At 44.7% G+C, this 20,971-nt stretch overlaps 1 protein-coding gene across 5 annotated transcripts; it reads right to left on the bottom strand.

Annotated features, from left to right (window-relative positions):
• Positions 1-2,822: 2,822 nt before the first annotated feature.
• GOLGA7 (golgin A7) lies at positions 2,823-20,237 on the bottom strand. 5 transcript variants are annotated; one of them, XR_015155924.1, is made up of 7 exons: positions 19,776-19,899; positions 19,315-19,447; positions 14,076-14,228; positions 9,745-10,512; positions 7,887-7,988; positions 6,608-6,670; positions 2,823-4,207 (listed from the first exon to the last, which is right to left on the bottom strand). XR_015155924.1 is itself a non-coding variant. In XM_086379609.1 (6 exons), the coding sequence occupies exons 2-5, from the start codon at positions 19,423-19,425 to the stop codon at positions 6,623-6,625; spliced, it is 414 nt and encodes a 137-aa protein (XP_086235735.1). In that variant the 5' UTR covers positions 19,426-19,447; positions 19,776-20,237; the 3' UTR covers positions 2,823-4,207; positions 6,608-6,622. The 5 variants fall into 5 exon arrangements, 3 of the variants coding, with proteins under 3 accessions (XP_086235735.1, XP_086235734.1, XP_086235733.1); XR_015155923.1 differs by lacking the exon at positions 19,776-19,899 and adding an exon at positions 19,663-19,699; XM_086379609.1 differs by lacking the exon at positions 9,745-10,512 and having other exon boundaries at positions 19,776-20,237.
• Between the last annotated feature and the right edge of the window lie 734 nt (positions 20,238-20,971).

The following is a 20,971-nucleotide window of genomic DNA, read 5'->3' as shown; positions in this document are numbered from 1 at the left end:
AACACACTGGCAACGCCAGTGACATACAGAATAACAAAAGAATGAAGTGAAGTATGAGACCCCTTCTTTTCATTATGTTTGTCAGAAGTTTTGAAAGCAATTCCTTTCATTTCCCTGGAATTCCTGATCTAGAGGGAAAAGCTCATTGGAATCAAGAATAGTTATCTCTAGGCAAAAGTCCTAGAACCAGACATCCTGGAAGGTGAAGTCAAGTGGGCCTTGGAAGCATCACTACGAACAAAGCTAGTGGAGGTGATGGAATTCAGTTGAGCTATTTCAAACCCTAAAAGATGATGCTGTGAAAGTGCTGCACTCAATACGCCAGTAAATTTGGAAAACTCAGCAGTGGCCACAGGACTGGAAAAGGTCAGTTTTCATTCCAATCCCAAAGAAAGGCAATGCCAAATAATGTTCAAACTACCACACAATTGCACTCATCTCACATGCTAGCAAAATAATGCTCAAAATCCTCCAAGCCAGGCTTCAACAGTATGTGAACCGTGAATTCCCAGATGTTCAAGCTGGATTTAGAAAAGGCAGAGGAACCAGAGATCAAATTGCCAACATCCATTGGATCATTGAAAAACCAAGAGAGTTCCAGCAAAATGTCTACTGCTTTACTGACTATGCCAAAGCCTTTGATTGTGTGGATCACAACAAATTGTGGAAAATTCTGAAAGAGATGGGAATACCAGACCACCTGACCTGCCTTCTGAGAAATCTGTATCCAGGTAGAAATTCTGTATGCAAGAAGTAACAGAATCAGACATGAAACAACAGACTGGTTCCAAATCGGGAAAGGAGTATGTCAAGGCTGTATATTGTCACCCTGCTTATTTAACTTATATGCAGAGTACCTCATGAGAAATGCTGGGCTGGATGAAGCACAAGCTGGAATCAAGATTGCTGGGAGAAATATCAATAACCTTAGATACACAGATGACACCACCCTTATGGGAGAAAGCAAAGAAGAACTAAAGAGCCTCTTGATGAAAGTGAAAGAGGAGAGAGAAAAAGGTGGCTTAAAACTCAACATTCAGAAAACTAAGATCATGGCATCTGGTCCCATCACTTCATGGCAAATAAATGGGGAAACAATGGAAACAGTGAGAGGCTTTATATTTTTGGGCTTCAAAATCACTGCAGATGGTGACTGTAGCCATGAAATTAAAAGATGCTTGCTCCTTGGAAGAAAAGCTATGACCAACCTAGACAGCATATTAAAAAGAAGAGACATTACTTTGCCAACAAAGGTCCGTCTATAGTCAAAGCTATGGTTTTTCCAGTAGTCATGTATGGATGTGAGAATTGGACTATAAAGAAAGCTGAGTGCCAAAAAATTGATGCTTTTGAACTGCGGTGTTGGAGAAGACTCGAGAGTCCCTTGGACTTCAAACCAGTCAATCCGAAAGAGTATCAGTCCTGAATATTCATTGTAAGGACTGATGCTAAAGCTGAAACTCCAATACTTTGGCCACCTGATGCAAAGAACCAACTCTTTGGAAAAGACCCTGATGCTGGGAAAGATTGAAGGCTGGAGGAGAAGGGGATGAGAGAGGACAAGATGGTTGGATGGCATCACCGACTCAATAGACATGAGCTTGAGCAAGCTCCTGGAGTTGGTGATGGACAGGCAAGCCTGGCATGCTGTAGTCCATGGGGTCGCAGAGTCGGACACGACTGAGTGACTGAATGGAGGAAAAGTCCACCTCTAATGGAATCTGAGCACAGATACTGTCTCTTAGAACAAGACTTCTATAAAGGGGAGTTTGCTGTGCTGTGTGCTGTGCTTAGTCACTCAGTCACGTCTTATCCTTCGTGACCCCATGGGCTGTAGCCACCAGGCTCCTCTGTCCATGGGATTCTCCAGGCAACAAGACTAGAGTGGGTTGCCATGCCCTCCTCCAGGGGATGTTCCCAACCCAGGGATCAAACCCAGGTCTCCCTCATTGCAGGCAGATCCTTTACTGTCTGAGCCAGTAGGGAATCGTAAGAAAACTGGAGTGGGTAGCCTATCCGTTCTTCAGGGGGTCTCCCCAACCCAGGAAGTCTCCCACACGTCAGGTGGATTCTGTACCAGCTGATCTACGAGGGAAGCCCCAGGGAGTTTACGAGTCACTATTAAGTCAAACGCCTTACATCTCGGGCATTTATGTACACGGATACGAGTGCTAAGTACAGTATATGTAGCCGTGTTGTGGAATGCTGGGTCAGGGACGGATGCGAGGGCAACGAGAAACCAGCCCTGCTCTCAGGGAACTGAGGGGCTGGGTGGGGTGGCAAGGGGAAGGGGAGGTTAAGTATGAAGGTCAGACATGGCTTGAAGACTCCAACTTCCTTTATGAGACTGAAACAAGCAACAGAGTCTGTGCCACTTGACAAATGTTGACTTATCCAGGAACCAAGGCCAAATGGAATATGGAAGGAACTTAAGTTGGAATACAGACTCTACTTTATAAGCTGTTACTCTCTGCAAATGCACTTCATAAAAAAAAAAACAACACAAGAGACATCAGATGATCTAAGATTGTCATGATCCTGTGATACTTTTCCCCAATGAAACATTCCAATCTCTTATTTAATACATTTTGACTATTGGGGACTATTTCTTGGTTTGGAGCCCTGTCGCTAATATATCTTCATTTAAGAGATAAAGCATGTAAAAAACTGCTGAGTGTGACAAACCATATAAATGTCAGATGTTTGTTTAAAAATACTAAGCTGCACTGGACCAGGGGTTCTCGTAGTATTGTCTATCTGCCAAATTTAATACTGTTTCATTTACACTTTACCAAATCACACCAAATATGACACAGAGACAATTTGTTTAAGAAAAGTTTTACTAATGTGTTAATATTTCAGCAAAGTTATTGCAACGGGTTGAAAAGGCAGACAGACACACTATTATAGGCTATTATAAAGTAACAAGTTATACAATTAAAATATTACATGGAACTATGGGATTTACTGAATAATTAACAGATCATAAAAGAAATTAAATCTGAAAGGTTAAATCCAGTATTAGCACCTACAACATCTCTGAAAGTAAAACTTTTAACTGTTTCATTCTCTCCTAATACATGTCTTATCCTTCACCCAAAAACAGTGCTCTCAAACCCCGAAGGTGAAGGGTATGGGAAGTCCCCGTGCTAAGAACATACAGCCCAAAAAAGAACTCCAAACAGTGACTCGGGACTTGACACTTTTAGCTGGAAATCACTTATCTTACTGAACTTGAACCAATCATACATGTTTCTGTGCACGGAATACTGTATATGATAAAGTCTATGAATCATAAGGACTGCCATCAGGGAGAGTTAAAAATTAGCAATGTACAGTATTATTCCTATCAAATTTTTTTTTCTCTTAAGTTACATTTATAACAAAACTATAATTAAAATATTTATTACACTTGCTCATTACACGTTCAGGGACACAGCAGGGACATTTGAGTTTGATGGTTTAGCATCCACTTTATTGTGCTTACTTATTTTTATAAGGAACAAGCGACACATACCACATCTTCCCAATGTTTGAGGTGATGCAGTAGTAACAGAATTCTAAAAAAAAACCAAACCTGGAAAATGCATTAAATACTGCTTTAATTAGGAAATGGCTATAATAAAACAAGTAAAATAATACATTATTTTTCCAATGAGCTTCGGTTTGGGAAATTAAACAGCAGAAGTAGATCTTTAAGCTTTGAGTCACAGCAAAACTGGTAGTTCTCTGAAATCTGAGAGATGCGTTAGCAAAACCAGACACAGCCCACCCTTCACCAAAATCCTGGAGAAAAGCATTTCATGAATTTGGGGGAGTAAGACTGAACACTGGCTAGGGCACGACTTGCTGAAGCCCAAGGAATGGTGAGAACCACTGGTGCTGGTGGCAGGTGAGAAATAAACTGTGCTGGGCTGACCAACTGCATATGTTTTTAATGGCTTTGAATGAAAAAGTGAAACGCTTCACTGCATTTTCTCAGAAACTGATCAAAAGATTGCAGAGTCCTACACGATTTGGAGACACAAAGTGGATGCTGAGCGACTAGAGGTCACTCCAGGTGCAGAATTTTAGAAAGTCAGTCCTTGGAGTGAATGGCACCGTGGCTCTGGCAGCAGATACGAAGGAATGATGCTCTGGAGAGGAGGTAGGGGGACGCTCTGCGGTCGGCCGGTGGACAGGTGAGGGTCCCAGCTGGAGATGGGATCTGCAGTTAGAAGGGGAAGCAAAGGTTTAGAAAGCGACACTGACTGACCTCCCAAGAGCAGCTGCTGTGACCTCCCCGCGTGTGGGCTACACTCCATTAACCCAGACTCTGGCTACTGAGATGCCCATATCTGTCTCATCTGCCGAAGGGGGTCCACGGCTCGAGGGTCCAGAGATCCAAGCCTGAACGTTTGCATCTCTGACCAAGCATGTCTTGAGAGGCAGGACAGCACAGGGGTGCGCGGCCAATCCAGGCCTGGCTGCCTCCTGCCGAACTGCCAGTCTGGGGCCCTGGACAAGTAACTGAAATCCTCTGGGCCTCAGTCCCCTCGTCTGAAACACAGGGATGCCGCCACGGACCTCAGAGGGTGTTGTGAATGATGCGGGCACAAAGAGGGGCCCACAAGCGCTGGGTGTTTTTATTATCACTTCTTTATCATGATAGATTAGTGCTACATTCTGTTTTTTAAGTAAAGAAGACAATCTTAATCTGAAGAGAGAAAACAACCATCAGTTTGTTGGGTAACAAAGGTATCAAAAAAATTCAAACTTTTTTAAAAGGAGCAAGATATAACACTCTTTTTAAAAAAATAAAGGCCGCCTCCATGATTTGTGTGCTCTTAAGTCATTAATTTTAATTCCCATGTAATGCTTTAAGCTGCAGACACCACGTACGCTTAAGAAAAACGACAGAACTGAATTCATTAGAGAGTTTTCCCCTCTCCTCTAAGACCTCAGCCCACACAGGATCCCGGGTCTGAGGAACACACAGCTCTGAAAACTAAATTACACTGAACGAAAATATTTGCATTCATGAAATTACCACAAGTTCCTAATGTAAATCTCATTTCAAAATTTCACTGTTGTTGAATATTGATAGATTCGTCTCTGGTGTGCAATTGCTCCAAATCCCGCGCCACCTCAGAAAAACAGTGTATTAAAGCAATAAGAGCTGCAAAGTGAGTCATGACAAATGGGTTGTGCCAAAGCAGCGCAGCTGCAACTGATCAAACAAACGTATCCCAGCGGCCGTCACCAAACCCACACGTAGGGCTCCTGGCTGCTCGTCTGAGAAACACCAGTTTGCAAACCGCACGTGAGAAAGTGTGTGAACAGGTAACACCAAGTGCTCCAAAACAGCCTCAGTAAAGACTAAAACACACGGCAGAGCGTGTCATTGTTTAGGTCTGCGTCTTGTAAGAACTCCGGGGACACATTCCCTGGCGCTCAGAGAAGGCAGCTATGTATTAACAGCATTCAACAAATGGTACAGGGCAGACAAGATGTTATTTTTAAAAGGTACTGGAAAAGAAACGAAGGGGAAAAGCACTTAGAATAATGTGATGGACTCTCTCTTTCTCCACATCTCTGCTGCTGCATGTACTTACAGGAAGTATGGTGAAAAGACAAGGCTTTATGGTCAATCAGACTCGGGTTGGTAACCCGGGACTCATTAGCTGTGTGACCTGGAGATCATCACTTAGTCTCTTCCTATCTTGGTTTGCTTATCTGTTAAGTGGGGGAAATACTGGGCAGGATTCTCGTGAGAACTGGAAACACGGTCTGTGTAACACCTAGCACACAGCCATGCCCTCAAAACAGCAGCGAGTATCATTACTGTTGCCTTGGGGAGGAGGCTGTCTGCTGTGGTTGAATCTGTTTCTGCGTGGCCTCCTGTGAGTCAGGGACAGCTGCCTGCGGACGCGCTCAGGAAAGCACCGCGGTAGAATTACTACTGGGAGGCAGAGAGTAGGATGGAAACATGCAGAAATCGACCATTTTTTTGGTCACTTAGAAGGCATGGTGGCTTCCAGGTGATTCTTCCCGCACATTCCCACCAGCATTCATCAATTCGTTGCTCAGTTGTTCAACGTCATTATATGGATATGTGAGAACATGAACATTCTAAAGAGAAAGAACATTTATGGTTCTACCCACTGGAGGTAAGGTTTTTTCTAAAGGGCTATGAAGCCACTTAAATACATGAAATATTTAGAATCTCCCTATTCTGAAACGTTTCTTTGGTTATTAAAGCCATTTGTAATGGCTTTAATTACAGGGAAATCTGTCAGGGAAAAAAATGTCAGGGAAATCTCTGATCTGATTTTTATGTGTAAGACCCATGTATTAAAATGTCCAGATAGTTTTGAAATATTAAAATAAGACCGCCCCCAAACCCCCCAAACAAAGTAATAACAAAACCAGTCTGAAAACAACAAAGGGGGAAGAAAAAAAATCAGGATTAAACTATCACTTGGGTTAACAGAATTTGGGTTAATGACACATTTTAAATATCAAGTCAGTACAAAGAGTATGCCAGGATTTATGATGCAGGCGAGAAAATGTATGCATCCTACAAAATTACAGAAATGGCACGTAAATCATACAATTTCGTATTTACCTTTAATTCTATGGTTTATCTTCCACTGCTCATGCCTCTGTCTTCGTAAATGGTAATTTCAATCTGAACAGCGTGACTGTTAAGAAAACACACTGGAGAACAGAACACAGAAAAAGGGACTACGGAGAGAAGATGGGTGTGATCTGTGCGGACTTGTCTTTACTTAACTTAAAAAAAAAAGTTGTTTTGGCTGCGCCTCGCGGCGTGTGGGACATCTTCGTTCCCCGCGTGAGACTGAACCTGCAACCGCCGACTGGAGGCCGGAGTCTTAACTGCTGGACCGCTAGGAAAGTCCCCCTTGTCTTTACTTATCTTACATTACCATTTACATCATTTTAAATTATTAATAATTATTATTTGCTTTACTTGTTTCAAAACATTAAAAATTTCTCCTGCTTAAGTTAAACAGGGTGTTTTCCACACCTTGCTGAAAAATTCAAGAAATGTAATTGCTTGTGGTATACCACAGAGTTCCTCTCCAGACATTATTTACTTTTTAAAAAAAGAAAAGAATCTGAAAAAGGATACTTTATTGCAGAACTAAGGGGGATGCTCTTAACTGAGCATCCATAGTGAGGTAATGACGTCAGGGGTGCAAAGCACCCTGAAATTGTATGCAAACTTTTTTTTGTGAGAGAGCTCACGACCTCTAAAAGTTTAAGAAACACTGATACAAGTATAATAAAGCCGTTGAAATGCTTATCAGCCGGAAGGCCTGGGATTATCTGACCTAGGTTTTAAAAAAATTTTATTTTACCCAGTTATTTATTTTACTTGTTATCAAGCTAAATTAGTTTTTTTTTTTTGCAATTTTATTTACCAAATTACCAAAATAAACTTCATGATTTTTAAAGTCAACTGCCTCTAAAATATGCAGTTATGTCAAAGGTAATGAAATGATACATCTGGCAGCTGTAACTGATTTCAACGAGTCAGATGAACCCACGGAGCTGCGATTTATTTGGACGACGAGCTCTCTGCGCACTGAGTTCATGCATTTCAAAGGGGCCTTTGGTGCAGCCTCTGCAGCTGAGATGCATGACTCACCCGACTCCCATTATTACTACAAGATGCTGCACAGCCACCAAGACAACGGCAGCCCCAACACTAAATGCTCCAGAGCCCAGCACGATGCCCGGGAAGGAGTTGTGCTGGAGGGAGAGTGTGCCTTCCAGCAGCACAGCCCACAGCAGGTTCGGGAACTGAGGGAAATCCTCTCTTACCCGGGCTGACGGGGCCATCAAATACTCAGACCTCATGATCTGGACTGAAAAGATACAACTCGCAGCCCTCTCTCGATGGGATCTGTCAGGAGGAGGCCTTGTGGGGCATAGATCTTCTCATTCTGCTCTTGAATGTATTTGGAGACTTTCTTCAGGACCTGACCAAAGAGAAACAACACAGCTCTCTTACCAACTTCATCAGATTTTCCTTTTGAGTATTTAGCTGAACTGCAAAATATTCAGGCAGTGGAATTAGTTTTCAAAGCAAGAAATAGGTGTTCACGTGGAGGGACAGCTCTGACTCCATGGCTCATGCCCTGGGTCCCCAACACTCGCCCCCCCAACCCCAGTTCTGAGCACGTCCATACAGCCTAAGTCCAAACAGAGATGCAGCCAGATGGTGGCACGGGAGCCACGCCCCTTCCCTCCGTCCTGGATATGGAGAAATTTGGAGGTGACCATACACACACGTTACGTGCCTTCCCCTTCCCTACTCGGGAAATGTGTGACATGTGACCTCCTCTAATATCAGGGACAGCTTCTGGCTTTCTCCTGGACACTTGAGAGATGCTTCTCGGGACTTCTCTGCAGTCCAGTGGTCAGGACCCTCGGGTCACTGCTGAGGGCCCATTTGCACGCCTGATCGGGGAACTAAGATCCTACAAACCGTAAGCCATGCCCCCCACCCTCCCCTCCAAAAGAGAAAGAAAGAACTGCTTTCTCCGCTGTACATTTTCATCATTTAAAGTCATAGTACAAAGCGGGCATATAACAAAGGGAGTCCAGTGCATTTAAAACTGAGAAATCTGTGTCCTTCATCAGGCACGTTTGTGCTGGCTGCCATGGAGGTCTGGTGACCAGTGCTCTACATCATCTCCCGGCCTGCACGGGAGGCTGCTCTGAAGCCTGCTCTTGTGTCCTAGATGGGAACCTCGATTTATAAGTTTAGGATTAAGGTTGTAAAAGTCAAAGCAAACGTAGACAAAAACCAGATAGGATAAAAAGGAACTCCTGGAAATTGCCAAATCTTAAGCTTTAATAAGGGCAATTCTGAGACAGATAACCTAGAAGAAAAGAAATCTTAATAGCGATACACAAAATCAAAGAGTCACATGTTTTATTTCAGATTCAAGGTCATTATAATCCTTTGCTGGCTCTAATCTTCAAAGAGGCTTTGATCCAATTCTTTAATTATTGTATGTTTCCTTAAATTCACACTACCAGAATATGATAAAGTCACAGATAAATGTGATCACAACATAAAGGGAAAAAAAGAACTGTATGAAAATAAAGCTGGAAATGAAGAAATTTTATTTAAGTGTGGGTCTATAATGTACCAGAACAAACCAACATATTAGAATGATAAAATGTAGCTGCTTTGGCATAAACTGATTTAGAATTTAAAACTCTATGCTGCTTGTATAATGAAGGACAATAAACAGTCTATTCAGGTTACATCTCTGGGGAATAATACAATCTCATGTTTTACGTTTTTTTAAAAAGAGCATGATATTATTAAAAGAGCCATCTGCAGGGTTATGAAGTAATGTAAGAATACTATTTCTAAAGAAAAGACTTTTTCACCTAATTACCTAAAGTACATATGTCATTCTCCTATTTTCAACTCTCAAAGAATTTGAGCAGTGCCTGGTCTTAATGAGCAAAAAAAAAAAAAAAAATCTCAGTCACTCTCTTTCCACCAGGATTTGTCAATCATGCTGCTGCTGCTAAGTCATTTCAGTTGTGTCCGACTCTGTGCGACCCCACAGACGGCAGCCCACCAGGCTCCCCCATCCCTGGGATTCTCCAGGTAAGAACACTGTCAATCATGCTAAAAAGAGGGGAAGCAAGTCACCCACGAAGGTGCCCAATTCAGGATTCTCCCTCTTCTCTCCAATTTCCTTCTGTGCTCACCTGCCAAAGCTGGAAACCGGAGAGCCAGGCTCCTCTTGGCCCGTCCATTTCCACCGGGTGGACACCGAGAAACCCGCCTGCATGGCTGATTTCAAAGAAAGGATTCCTTCACACAGCTCTCCTCCCCTCCTTGAGTGCAGGTTATTAGCAAAGACACAGCCATCCTTTATTCGATTCAAGCAGAACTCTGTCGTGCAAGGCTTTTGTTTAAACTTTGATAACACTCATGGACATTTGGGTTTCAGTTCAGAAAGAAGACAGTCAGTTTTCCTTGGGTGCCAGCTGCAAATCCTCCCATAGCACTGCAGTGAAGGCAGCACCGTGCTAACCCAGACGTGTTGTTAGCAACAGACAGCTCACGGATGTGAGTCAACTCGTACCTCGCTCCTGACAGGACAGAGCACCGTTCTCAGCCTCCAGGAACTCTGTGTTGACATTTTATTTATACTTCACTATTTTTAGTAAATCGTTGTTAAAACAAAGTATAATACCGAACAAAATTATCTCTGTTATCCTCAAACCCGCAATAAAAACCTCAGTTTGTATAGTATTTACAAAGTTAAACACTCAGACTTCAGGAAAGGCTATTGTCCTCTTTGAGAATAAGCCTCTCAAAGCCCTTGAGGAAAGATAACCGAAGTGGGGTTGAGTGAGAGGCCCAGGGGCTTAGTGTTTCCAGAAAGATCTGAGTTCCTCTGACTGTGCTCTTTTCACATAACAGCCCATGGGCAGCAGGGACGCCTCTGGTGGACGAACACACAACTGCTCCTGAAAGAAGAACGTTCCACAGGCCCATTTGTTCCCTGATTAAGCAACGGAGAGGAATAACACTGAAGCCTTTATCTTCATTGTAAATCAATAAATAGCACATTATAGAAAAAAAAAAGCATGATTGTTCTAGTGGGTTTTAAAAGGCCTATTTACAATCTCAAAAAATTTAACCCACATGACAAGGTGTAAGTGTCATTATACTTGGCTTACTGTTTGTAGACTGCAAGTTTTAGTGTTCAAAACGATAAAGATTAAATGACTCAATTTTGTCCCTTCATAAAGTAGAAAATAATAGCGCAGGAATTCCTAAGGGGCAAACTGGAGAGAGGGAGTGGCTGAGTGCTCTAACATTTTTATCATCTTATCAAAAATACAAATACACATTTACAATGTTTTCTTTTAAAAGTACATGGAGATTATATCCTTATTATGAACATTCCAGTTATGTACTTTGCATGATCTAGTTAATTCATGTCCACATTTCTTATATAAAATCACATATTTATAAAATGTGCCATAAATTTGGGTTTCTTGACTAATTTTATTGGGTCTTTATTTGCTTTATAATACTTACTCGGTAAAAGAGACTTTAATTAGACTTGTAAAGTAATACCTTATATGTTACTTATGAACTCAAGTCCATTATTTTCTGATGTTGAGAAGTGCCTTCCAAAATTAATAATCAAAATAATCAAATAATAATAAAAAATATTTTAATTAAGAGTTGCTAAATGTTTTAGTAGATAAAGAAACTAGCAGCTGCTAAAAAAAGATTACTTATACACTTATACACTCGAGGTTAAAAAAAAAAAAACAAAACCTGTACATGTAAGTGCATATGTATCTGATTAAAACATATATGTACACACACACTAACTTGGTTTTTAAGTCTATCTTAAGAAAACTTTATTTAGCACCTGCCATAAATAAAATAAAGCAATTTATTAATTCAAAGACCCATTATATTTCTTTTTTGGATTTACCTTGTTTTTTTAAACAATGCTGTGTTAATTACTGCTATACAGCAAAGTGATTCAGTTATACATGTACATAACATTCTCTTTCATATTCTGTTTCATGATGGTTTCTTTCCTATGTCTCCTAGTCTACATCTGCTAACACCCACCCCTACTCCTTGGTAACCACCAGTCTAAGACCTGCTTACAATTGAGAACTCAGATTTGGGGAGATGAACTTGTCCATGACTCAAAACTAGGAAATGACCTAGCTGGCACCGAGTGATCAGTCTCTTTATAACTGATGCCAGAGGCAGGTATCTGTACCTATTTTAGCAAAGGCACATGAAAAAATAAGTTAATTAAAATTTCATCAACAAATTCAAAAACTACAGTGAAATAACAATTCAAGCATGTAATATTCCATGAGGCATGAATAAAACACTCTGGAGGAAGTATTTCTGCCTTAAATTGGAACTATTACACGTCTTCGACGGCCACGTGGCATGAGTGTCTTACCTGCACGAGCCCAGCCCTCCCCGCCCACCCCCTCCCGTGGTCAGTGGCTCCCCAGCGCACCCGGCTCCTCCTCCACCACCTCGTCCCTTGAGTCCGAGCACCTCCTGCCGTCCCTGCCGCTCCCTCCCTGCCCAGGCTCTTCTCCTCTCCTGCCTGGACTTCTACGAAGCGTCTTACTTGCACTTTTACACCTTTCTTCCCCAGAGCCAAGAAATCTGTTTAAAATGAAAATCAGATCCTACCACCCTCCTGCTTGAAAAGCTTCAGTGATCCTTCCCTGCGTGGAAATAAAATCTAAGCCTCTCTCCAGGGAGAACACACTCCACGGTGAAGGACGCAGGTCCCCTCACCTCCCCCACCACCTCCGCCCTCCCCTGCTCTGCATGGGGGACCCACGCTCTGCGTGTCCTCCTCCGTCCTCCTGAAAGGCCCCAGGCTCCCCATCCTTCACGTGGCAGCTGAATGTTAGCACTCCAGAGGCCCTTTCTGACCCCCCATCTAAATTAGTCTCTCCAGTTATGTTCTATCCTAGGGAAGCTTGGTTTTTTCTAAGGCATTTATCACAACTTACAATTCTGTGGGTTTTGTTTTCTTAGTATCAGTTTTTACTAGACTTATAAACTCCACAACGTCAGTAACCATGTCTGCCCATTCAGTTATATCCTCTGCATAGTGCTTAGCACATAGTAGATGTTCAATAAATATTAATTGAATGGATCCCGTGTCCCTTCACTCACCAAATGTATCACTAAAGAGGAGCTGCTAAGACAAAACAGACTAAAAGCGGATACGGATCCTTTGTGACTTCTGATGTCGAACGTTAAGCAGGAAAGAAAGTATGTGACATGGAGAAGGACATAAACTGCCTGTGTAGCTCTTTAAATGCTCACCAGGGGATTCACACCAGGATGGTAAGGAAGAACATGGTGGTATGTTCAGCCAACAGCTCAAAAAGCTGGAGCCGCACGTGTCCACTCTCCACCACACGGAGTACAAGACAGCCACCGGGAGACTTCGGCCGGAGAGGGTGTGACACTAAATTCCTTAGAGCCTTCCCTTTCTAAACATGGTCAGAACGGAATGATCCTCTAGGGGTTTACTGTGATTAATGTACATCCATTCATTGAACACATGAGTGCCTCCTACGCCCAAGGCCTCGTGCTAGGCGTCAAGAGGGATACACTGTCCTTGATCGCAAGAAAAACACATACTTGATGGGCAAGTAAGACAGGAATACAAATGCCACATTGCTCAGCAGAGACTGCTTAAGTACCAGAAAACAGATTCCAGTAACGCGCTGTGGGGACAGAGAGGAGAGAAGGAGTCCAATCAGAGAGAGGGCGAAAAGTCAGCTGAGAGCGGGACTGAGGGACTGAGGCGATTCGGACACGGGAAGGGCATCTCAGGTGGAGGAAGGCTTCTCAGAGGGCGCACGCTGAAAGATAAAGTGAGGACGGGGGGAGACAGGCCTGGGAGAGGTGAGCTGGGGGAGGGCTTGAGAAGGCCCCTCATGCTGCAGGAGAGGCACGGCTGTGTTTGACGACACAACAGCTGTTTGGAAATGCAAGAGAAAGGCAGGAAAGAGGCTCTGTGGCTGTGGTGTTGGTCTAGGAGAGATGTCACAAGGGCATAAATCAGGGGGTGGCAGAGGGTGTCATAAAGTTAATGAATGGGGAAATGGAAGACAGCTCGGTCTGACTACTGATACAATTTCCTTCTTCTTGACCCCCTGAAGATGCTGGGTGAAAAAGACAGGGTGCCGCTGAACCAAGTGGGGAGGTGAGGCTTGACTTTCAGACCCCTAAGTTGAGAAGCCAGCAGCTCTGGGTCCAGCAGACAGTTCAAAGGGGAGACAAGCACTCAGGTGGAAGGAGGAGATGGAGGGTACACATTTGGGGAAATAAAAACTCAGCACTCTTCTATGTGTCTGGTCATAGAGGCAACAATAAAATCTGAATTATTATTATTATAAAAGGCCCTTTAAATTTTATAGCAAGTGTCACCATGCAAACATAACCTGTAACAAACCCACATTTTTTTTTTTTAAATGATTGTAAGAGATTGGGAAAACATGGGCAGGCTTACCTTCTCATAATGAGTTTCCATGCACAGGAAGATGGTGTACGCCGTTAGACAAGCCAGGCAGCCTTCCAGATACGACTGGCCCCCAAGCTTCTCGGCCTCGGCATAAAGGTTATTTAGGGTCCGAACTGTTTCTTCAAACTGCTGCCGATCAATCTGTACCGAGAAAAGAATTTTAAAATAAGTTTTGGGAAAAAAAAAAAAAAAGATGAACATGTCACTCCTGCCTGCGATCCCTAAATAGGTCACTGTCTTGTCAATATTTTTATCTGTCGGCAAACAAATTTTCAGGTGATTAAATCTGGATCTAAGTTGCTGAAACTGGTTAGTGTTTGTTTAGTTTCATCTTTCTTTTGGACACTGTGTTATGTCCAAGTTGAAAAGGGTGTCTCCCGATCCTCTATGCTGAATCACAAGTAACTTAATTAAATAACACAGTCCTTCCGGCCCTCCATTCTCCCACACTCCCATTTACAGAGCTCGTACTTTCGGGTATCACCACAGGCAGGTCTTGGAGAAAGGTGAGTAAGACACTGACTTGTCCTCACGGCATTGAGAGTCATGAGTGTAACAGACATGTAACAGTGAAAACACAAGCAGCCAATAGGACACTGCAATTGAGGCGTGCGTGAAGAACGAGGGCACCCAAAGAGGGGCGGCACGCTCCCTCAGCAGGAAGGGCAGGCGATCCTAAATCGTGGTCCCTCAATGCTGGCATCTACTGAGGCCAAAAAGGGGAGGAAGGACACTGTCAGCAGATCAAAAGGGGCAAACTCTGTATGCTTTCCCATCTCTTTTGCAGTAACCACTTGGTTACTAAGAGCTCACACTGGACGAGGCAAAATCGCCCACTCCCGCAGGGCTCTTCTCACCAAGCACGCCTATGACCTTTTTTCTAGTCAGTGACGCCATCACCTCACACGTGTGCTAACACGACCGTCGTATCTCCTTTTCTCCAATGACCTGCTTTCACTTTCTTCTTCCAGTTTCCCTTTCCTTCCTTCTTTTAACAGCACTTTGTCAGTTTCAAATCTCCATGGGAATTTCAGGGCCCAAGGTAGAGCATTTCACCCAATTCTATCATTCTCAGCAGGTAACAAAGCCCAACTTATCTGTCCTTATCCTCAGCCTGCTCTCAGACAGTATCCCCCTTATTCCTAAAACGAATACCCACTTACATATTCTTTCCTTTATGAAGGCTTTACACAGAAACAGACTCAGAAAGAAACTCCAAGAACCTTAATATACACTTTGAGACAGAACATTTCCAAATTCCCAAAACACTTCCAAAATTATGCTCCAAGAACATAATTCTTTGTTAACAGATTATCAACCTTAAGCTATTAGAAAACCTTTAGGTAAGAGGCAGCTGCCTTGTCCTTCATGTGGAAAATGGTGAAGATTCAGTGAGCCAAACGCATGAAAACCTTAAAGTGGTGGTGACTCAACCTGCCTTTCAAAAGGAGCTACTTTAAATTTCCCAGAACAGGAGTGTTTCTGATAGGGGCTGGGTGAGTGGGGACAGAGCTGGGAGCCAGGGCCGCCCCTTGAAGATATGGCGTGTCACTGACGGTCACTTGGGCAACCCGTCAGCATTCCCAGAGCACAGACTGAGAGGAGACCTGCTCAGTGAGCAAGTGTGGATGGGAAACTGTTATCTCCACCTGGTTCTGCCAAAGTTAATGTCTTCTGTTTGTTCATCAGTAAAACCATGAAAGTCCAAACAATTTCAAACACTCACACTTGATTCATCTACAAAGTTATGATCTGAGAAAGAAACTTCTCTGAATTTTTTATGTTTCTTTGGATAGAATGATTAAAAACCAGGCGATCCAACCCAGAAACTTTTTTTTTTTAAGCCACACCAGGCGGTCTGTGTCATCTCAGTTTCCCGACCAGGGCCTGAACCTGCGTCCCCTGCCTTGGAAGCGCTGAGTCTTAACCACCAGACTGCCAGCAAGTCCCCAACCCAGAAACATTTGATTTCTTTCCGATTTGGAATTACAGATCCCACCAGAAACACTAATTCTTAAAAGTTATTCCACGACTGCACTGCTTTACAGGATGGAAGCAAATCATAAACCATTTAAAAATTTTTTTTAAAAATCCAAGGTGAAGATTAAAAAAAAAAAAATAGTTGAATTGAAAAAAAAAAACAGATGGGCGTTCCTTGGCAGTCCAGTGGTTAGGTTTTGGCACTTTCACTGCCGAGGGCCCCAGTTCAATCCCGGGGCAGGGAACTAAGATCCTGCGTGCTGTGCAGCGTGGCCAAAAAAAAAAAAATAGTTAAAAAAAAAAGTTAAGAGCTTCTTGGAAAGATTTGAAAAAAATGCATGACAGGCGGCAGTAAAGGCGAGGACACACAAAACGAAGGGCCCTGCAGGGCGACCGCCGGCCTCGCGCTCACGCCCCGCAGGCTCCATGAGGCGCGGCCGTCCGCGCCCCTCTGGGTGCCTGGACACCGACACAGCAGCTACACTGACACCTGGAGGCTTGTCAAGTTAGAGCTGCTTGGACCAATAAGCAGTGGATGTCTGAATGGAAACAGGAGTCGGGCTCATCTGCCAGAATTTTTGTTTCATGTTGAACTACCTGCCGAAAGCATCAGGCTGAAGCTTGTCAAAGGTAACGAGTCAAAGGTAATTTCTACTGACCAGCTGTAGAGACATAGTTTTAAAGGGATGCAGGGAACAAATGCCTCAATTATAGCTCGCTCACTCCTCTTTCTGCCCACACCAACGGTTCCTAAGATGTCTGCATGCTGGCTAAAGTTAAGAATCGAGCTTTAAAGAAATGTCCTGGCGACAAAGCGCTTACACATCAAAGTATTATGTTCTCAGAGGCAGTGAGAAAGTAAACTTGTTAACACACAGAACTTGTTCTTACTCTCAAATTAAAGGGTACAAATGTGTGTGTGTTTAATGCTTTAAAGTCATACAAAACAGCTGGATGTTTATTTCTCCCTCTATTACATTGCCAAGTACGACGTTCTCACAAAGGGAAACTCAGCCTCAGTGGCAGCGCAATCAGTACAATTTCTAGGTTAAGCAGTAGAGAAACAAAGAGAGAAACCTTTCAATTTTCCATCAAACAAAGCAAGGAAAATTTAAACCTGTAATTTAAATTTAATCTCAACACACTTTAAAAAAAAAAAAATCAAAGCTTTCTCAAACAGTTTCAAGTATAAGCTAGTGTTTTAACCCAAACATTTAAAAAGAAAGAAAAAAAAAATTCAAGGGTAGCTCAGCTGATAAAGAATCTGTCTGTAATGCAGGAGATCTCGGTTCAATTCCTGGATTGGGAAGATCCCCTGGAGAAGGGATAGGCTACCCACTCCAGTATTCCTGGAATTCCCTAGTGGCTCAGATGGTAAAGAATCTGTCTGCAAAGTGGGACACCTGGGTTCAATCCCTGGGTTGGGAAGAGTCTCTGGAGAAGGAAATGGTAACCCACTCCAGTATTCTTGTCTGGAGAATCCCCGTGGACAGAGAAGCCTGGCGGGCTACAGTCCATGGGGTCGCGAAGTCTGACTGAGCGACTAAGTGCACACACACATAGTACTCAGAATCACAAGTGGTGCTGGGCTACACGAAGTCAGAGAAACGGAGGGACTCCAGAATGTGGCAAGCGCGACTTCCTATAGCCATCCATGGAGTACTGTCACTGCACCGTTTCTGTATTCAGACCATAAAATAAAGGTTCCACCACACACAGAGTTGAAGGCTCAAGTCTGATTCTGCATAAATAGACTTGGCTCAATTATGAGCTGGAAGTTTGACTTTTAAATCCTTTAAACAAAGCATCAAGTGACATCCAAATAAGTGTGGGGCAAAAGAGTTGTTTACATTCTGATCTGAAAGCACATAAACAGTATTAAGTCAGAGTTTCCCTAAGAGACTTAAAAGTGAAACATTTGATCTATTTCATATAAGTACTAAAAAAGCCTGTTAATTATAATGCTAAATTATTTTACAAACCACATTCAGTAGCTCTAGCCAACAGGCAACTTGCTCAATTTCTATCTTTTCAAACCACCATGGAGGTGTCCAGCTAGTGTCAGGCTGAGTTATCTCATAACATGGCAACAATAAACTGCAACAATTACAGGACATTTCATAAACAAACTAATCTACAAATCATCTTTATAAGGTGTGCTGGGTCCTTAATTTGCATTTAAAGAAACATACTTGGGCCACTAACCTGCTGAGGGTTCTAAATCAAGCCAAAGCACACTGTCATTGATCTTTGTTGATTTTCCCACCTTGGCAATCAGGTAGAACGACCTACCCCCCACAAGCTAATTTTACATGACTGCTGCACATTGCTCCAGTACATACTCATCGCCACCTACCTACTCCATGGCCAGCACTTCACATCTCCACACCCATGCCCAATCACCCCTGACTCCCTCACCCTCTTGTCAAAGAGAAAAGAACCACAAAACCTGCTCCCATCTAACCAGAAGCTGACCTCTGAGCAGGAAACAGGTTCACCTTACAAACCTCAAGACCAAACAGTCTGTCTTTGGAGTATGAACACACCTAGGCACAAGAAAACACACACATAGTCTCACTTCGCTGCACCTTTACAGTAAGATCCAATGACCATTATTATTCTTTTTATTAAGTCTGAAGAAAGGAGAAACACCCCTTCCTGCGCCCAAGACCGTCCAGAGGACCCACATTCTGATGACAGTTCTGGCCCACAGGCCAACAAAAGTCGGCTCCCAGCGATAATCAGCATAAGGAACTAGTTGAGGGCCTCGTTCTGAGATATTTTTCTGTCCAGACCCATGCACTACTCTGTGTTTCTCAAGGTTCGGAAAAGGCCTGTCTGCGCTGCCCAGCACAGCACCGAATAATAAACCAGCACAAGCGGCCGGACGTTCGTCACTCGAATGATGGTGATCTTTGCGTGGTGAGGTTGGAGAATGCAGCTTACACAACACGCCGAGGTGGGTGGCCTGGAGGGTCAGGAATCAAGTGCCTCATCACTGTGGTCACTAACCCGGGGTGGGGTGGGGTGGGGAGGACAGCAGCGTAACGATTCCGGCCCTGGCCATCATCAGGTCATCCGGCCCAGAGGCTTGGCCTCATTCCTCCTGCTCCCGACCCCGGGTCTTGCTTACCAGACCCCTCCTGGCACAGCCCTGGCCCAGGCCCCAGCTGTGCCCGGCCCCTCCCAGACCCGCACTCCGCCGCCGCCCCGGCCGAGCGCAGGTGCTGGGAGCCCGGCCGCGTACCCGGTTCTCCAGCTCCGCGGGGAACTTGGTCTGGAACTGGCAGCGGGTGCCACTGCTGTAGTCTCGCTGAATGAAGACCTTCCCGGACACCGGCGCCTGCTGCGGCCTCATGGCGAGGACAGGACGGGCCGCGCTGCGGGTTCGGGGGACACCAACCACGGTCATACCCCCGGCCTGGACCCAGGACTCCGGCCCGCCAGCCCCGCAGACCCGCCCAGCGCCCAGAGCGGCCCAAGACCTCCCGGCCCCACTCCCCTTCACCCATGCTGGCACCACGGCCCTTCAGCTCCCTCCCCGGCCCAGGCCCCGCGCCCCCCCACAGCCCGGTTCGGCCCGGGAAACACGAACCCGCCTCCTCTGCCCTCCAGCTGCTGTCGCAACGCCTACGCCTCCACTTACGTCCTGCCGCAAAAGGCCTCTTCCTCCCCAACACCTCCCCGCCCCTCTGCTCGAACACCTACCTCAAGTCTAGGGCCCACCCTCTCCTCCGGCCGTAAAGCAATCCTGTTGAGACTGCGCGCTACCGTGCGGGGACGCGCTGTGGGCGGGGCCAGCGAGGACTCCGCCCCCCGCCCTGCCCGTAGGAGTCCGGCTGGAAGGAAGAGGCAGGGCGGGGCTGCGGGGCGGGTCCGGGGGCGGGTCCTCAGACCCGGGAGGCGGAACTGCGGGCCCTGTGGGCGGGGCCGCAGGATCCGCTGGGCCTGGCGGCGGGGAGAACCTTGCAGACTGAGCTCATCAGAGGATACTTGGCCTGTAGGCTGGGGATTTCTGTCCTGTGTCATTTCCCTGCTGTGTCATTTCCTCATTCGTCGTGCGGACAGAGTTTCTAATCACTGACTGAAAGGTTTTATTTTCGCTTTTGATTGGAACTCTCAGTTTACGCGTGAGAAACCACTCAACCGTACAAAACAAACTGCTCACACGCATCCCCTCCTCCAGCTTTCCTGGAGGTGTTGTCTTTTCCTTCCACCCCAAAGATTTTCATCTAGCACCCCAGCCTCTGCCCCTCAGGTGACCTGACAGGCTTGTGTGAGCCCTTGGTGCCCTCCCCGAGCTCAGCATACCTTTGCAAGGCAACCACAGAAGGCCCTGGTGTGCCTGGCTGATACACTATTCCACCTTATCCTCTGTTTTGCTTTCCCAGGTTTCAGTTACCACCTGTCCCCCCAGTCAACTTCAGTCTGAAAAGATGAAATGGAAGTTTCCAGAAATAAACAATTCATGTTTTAAATTGTGTGCCTATTCAGTTCAGTCATTCAGTCCTGTCCGACTCTTTGCAACCCCATGGAATGCAACGTGCCAGGCTTCCCTGTCCATCACCGACTCTAGGGCTTGTTCACATTCATGTCCATTAAGTTGGAGATGTCATCCAACCATCTCATCCTCTGTCGTCCCCTTCTCCTCCCGCCCTCAATCTTTCCCAGCATCAGGGTCTTTTCAAATGAGTCAGTTCTTCACATCAGGTGGCCAAAGTATTGGAGTTTCAGCTTCAGCATCTGTCCTTCCAATGAATATTCAGGACTGATCTCCTTTAGGATGGACTGGTTGGATCTCCTTGCAGGCCAATGGACTCTGAAGAGTCTTCTCCAACACCACAGTTCAAAAGTATCAATTCTTTGGTACTCAGCTTTCTTTATAGTCCAACTCTCACATCCAT

This window comes from Bos grunniens, chromosome 27 (genome assembly GCF_055505025.1).
Source record: "Bos grunniens cultivar Pamir isolate PY7600 chromosome 27, Bosgru_T2T1.0, whole genome shotgun sequence".
Lineage (NCBI taxonomy): Eukaryota > Metazoa > Chordata > Mammalia > Artiodactyla > Bovidae > Bos > Bos grunniens.
This window is presented reverse-complemented; position numbering and strand designations above follow the sequence as displayed.

Bases quoted from the DNA above. Each gene is read 5' to 3' on its own strand.
- GOLGA7 (XM_086379609.1), bottom strand. From the start codon at position 19,425: ATGAGGCCGCAGCAGGCGCCGGTGTCCGGGAAGGTCTTCATTCAGCGA. The intron at 14,229-19,314 runs GTACGCGGCCGG...TTCTCGGTACAG, and splicing joins CCGCGGAGCTGGAGAACCGG to ATTGATCGGCAGCAGTTTGA. The intron at 6,671-7,886 runs GTATCTTTTCAG...CACGCTGTTCAG, and splicing joins TCGAGAGAGGGCTGCGAGTT to ATTGAAATTACCATTTACGA.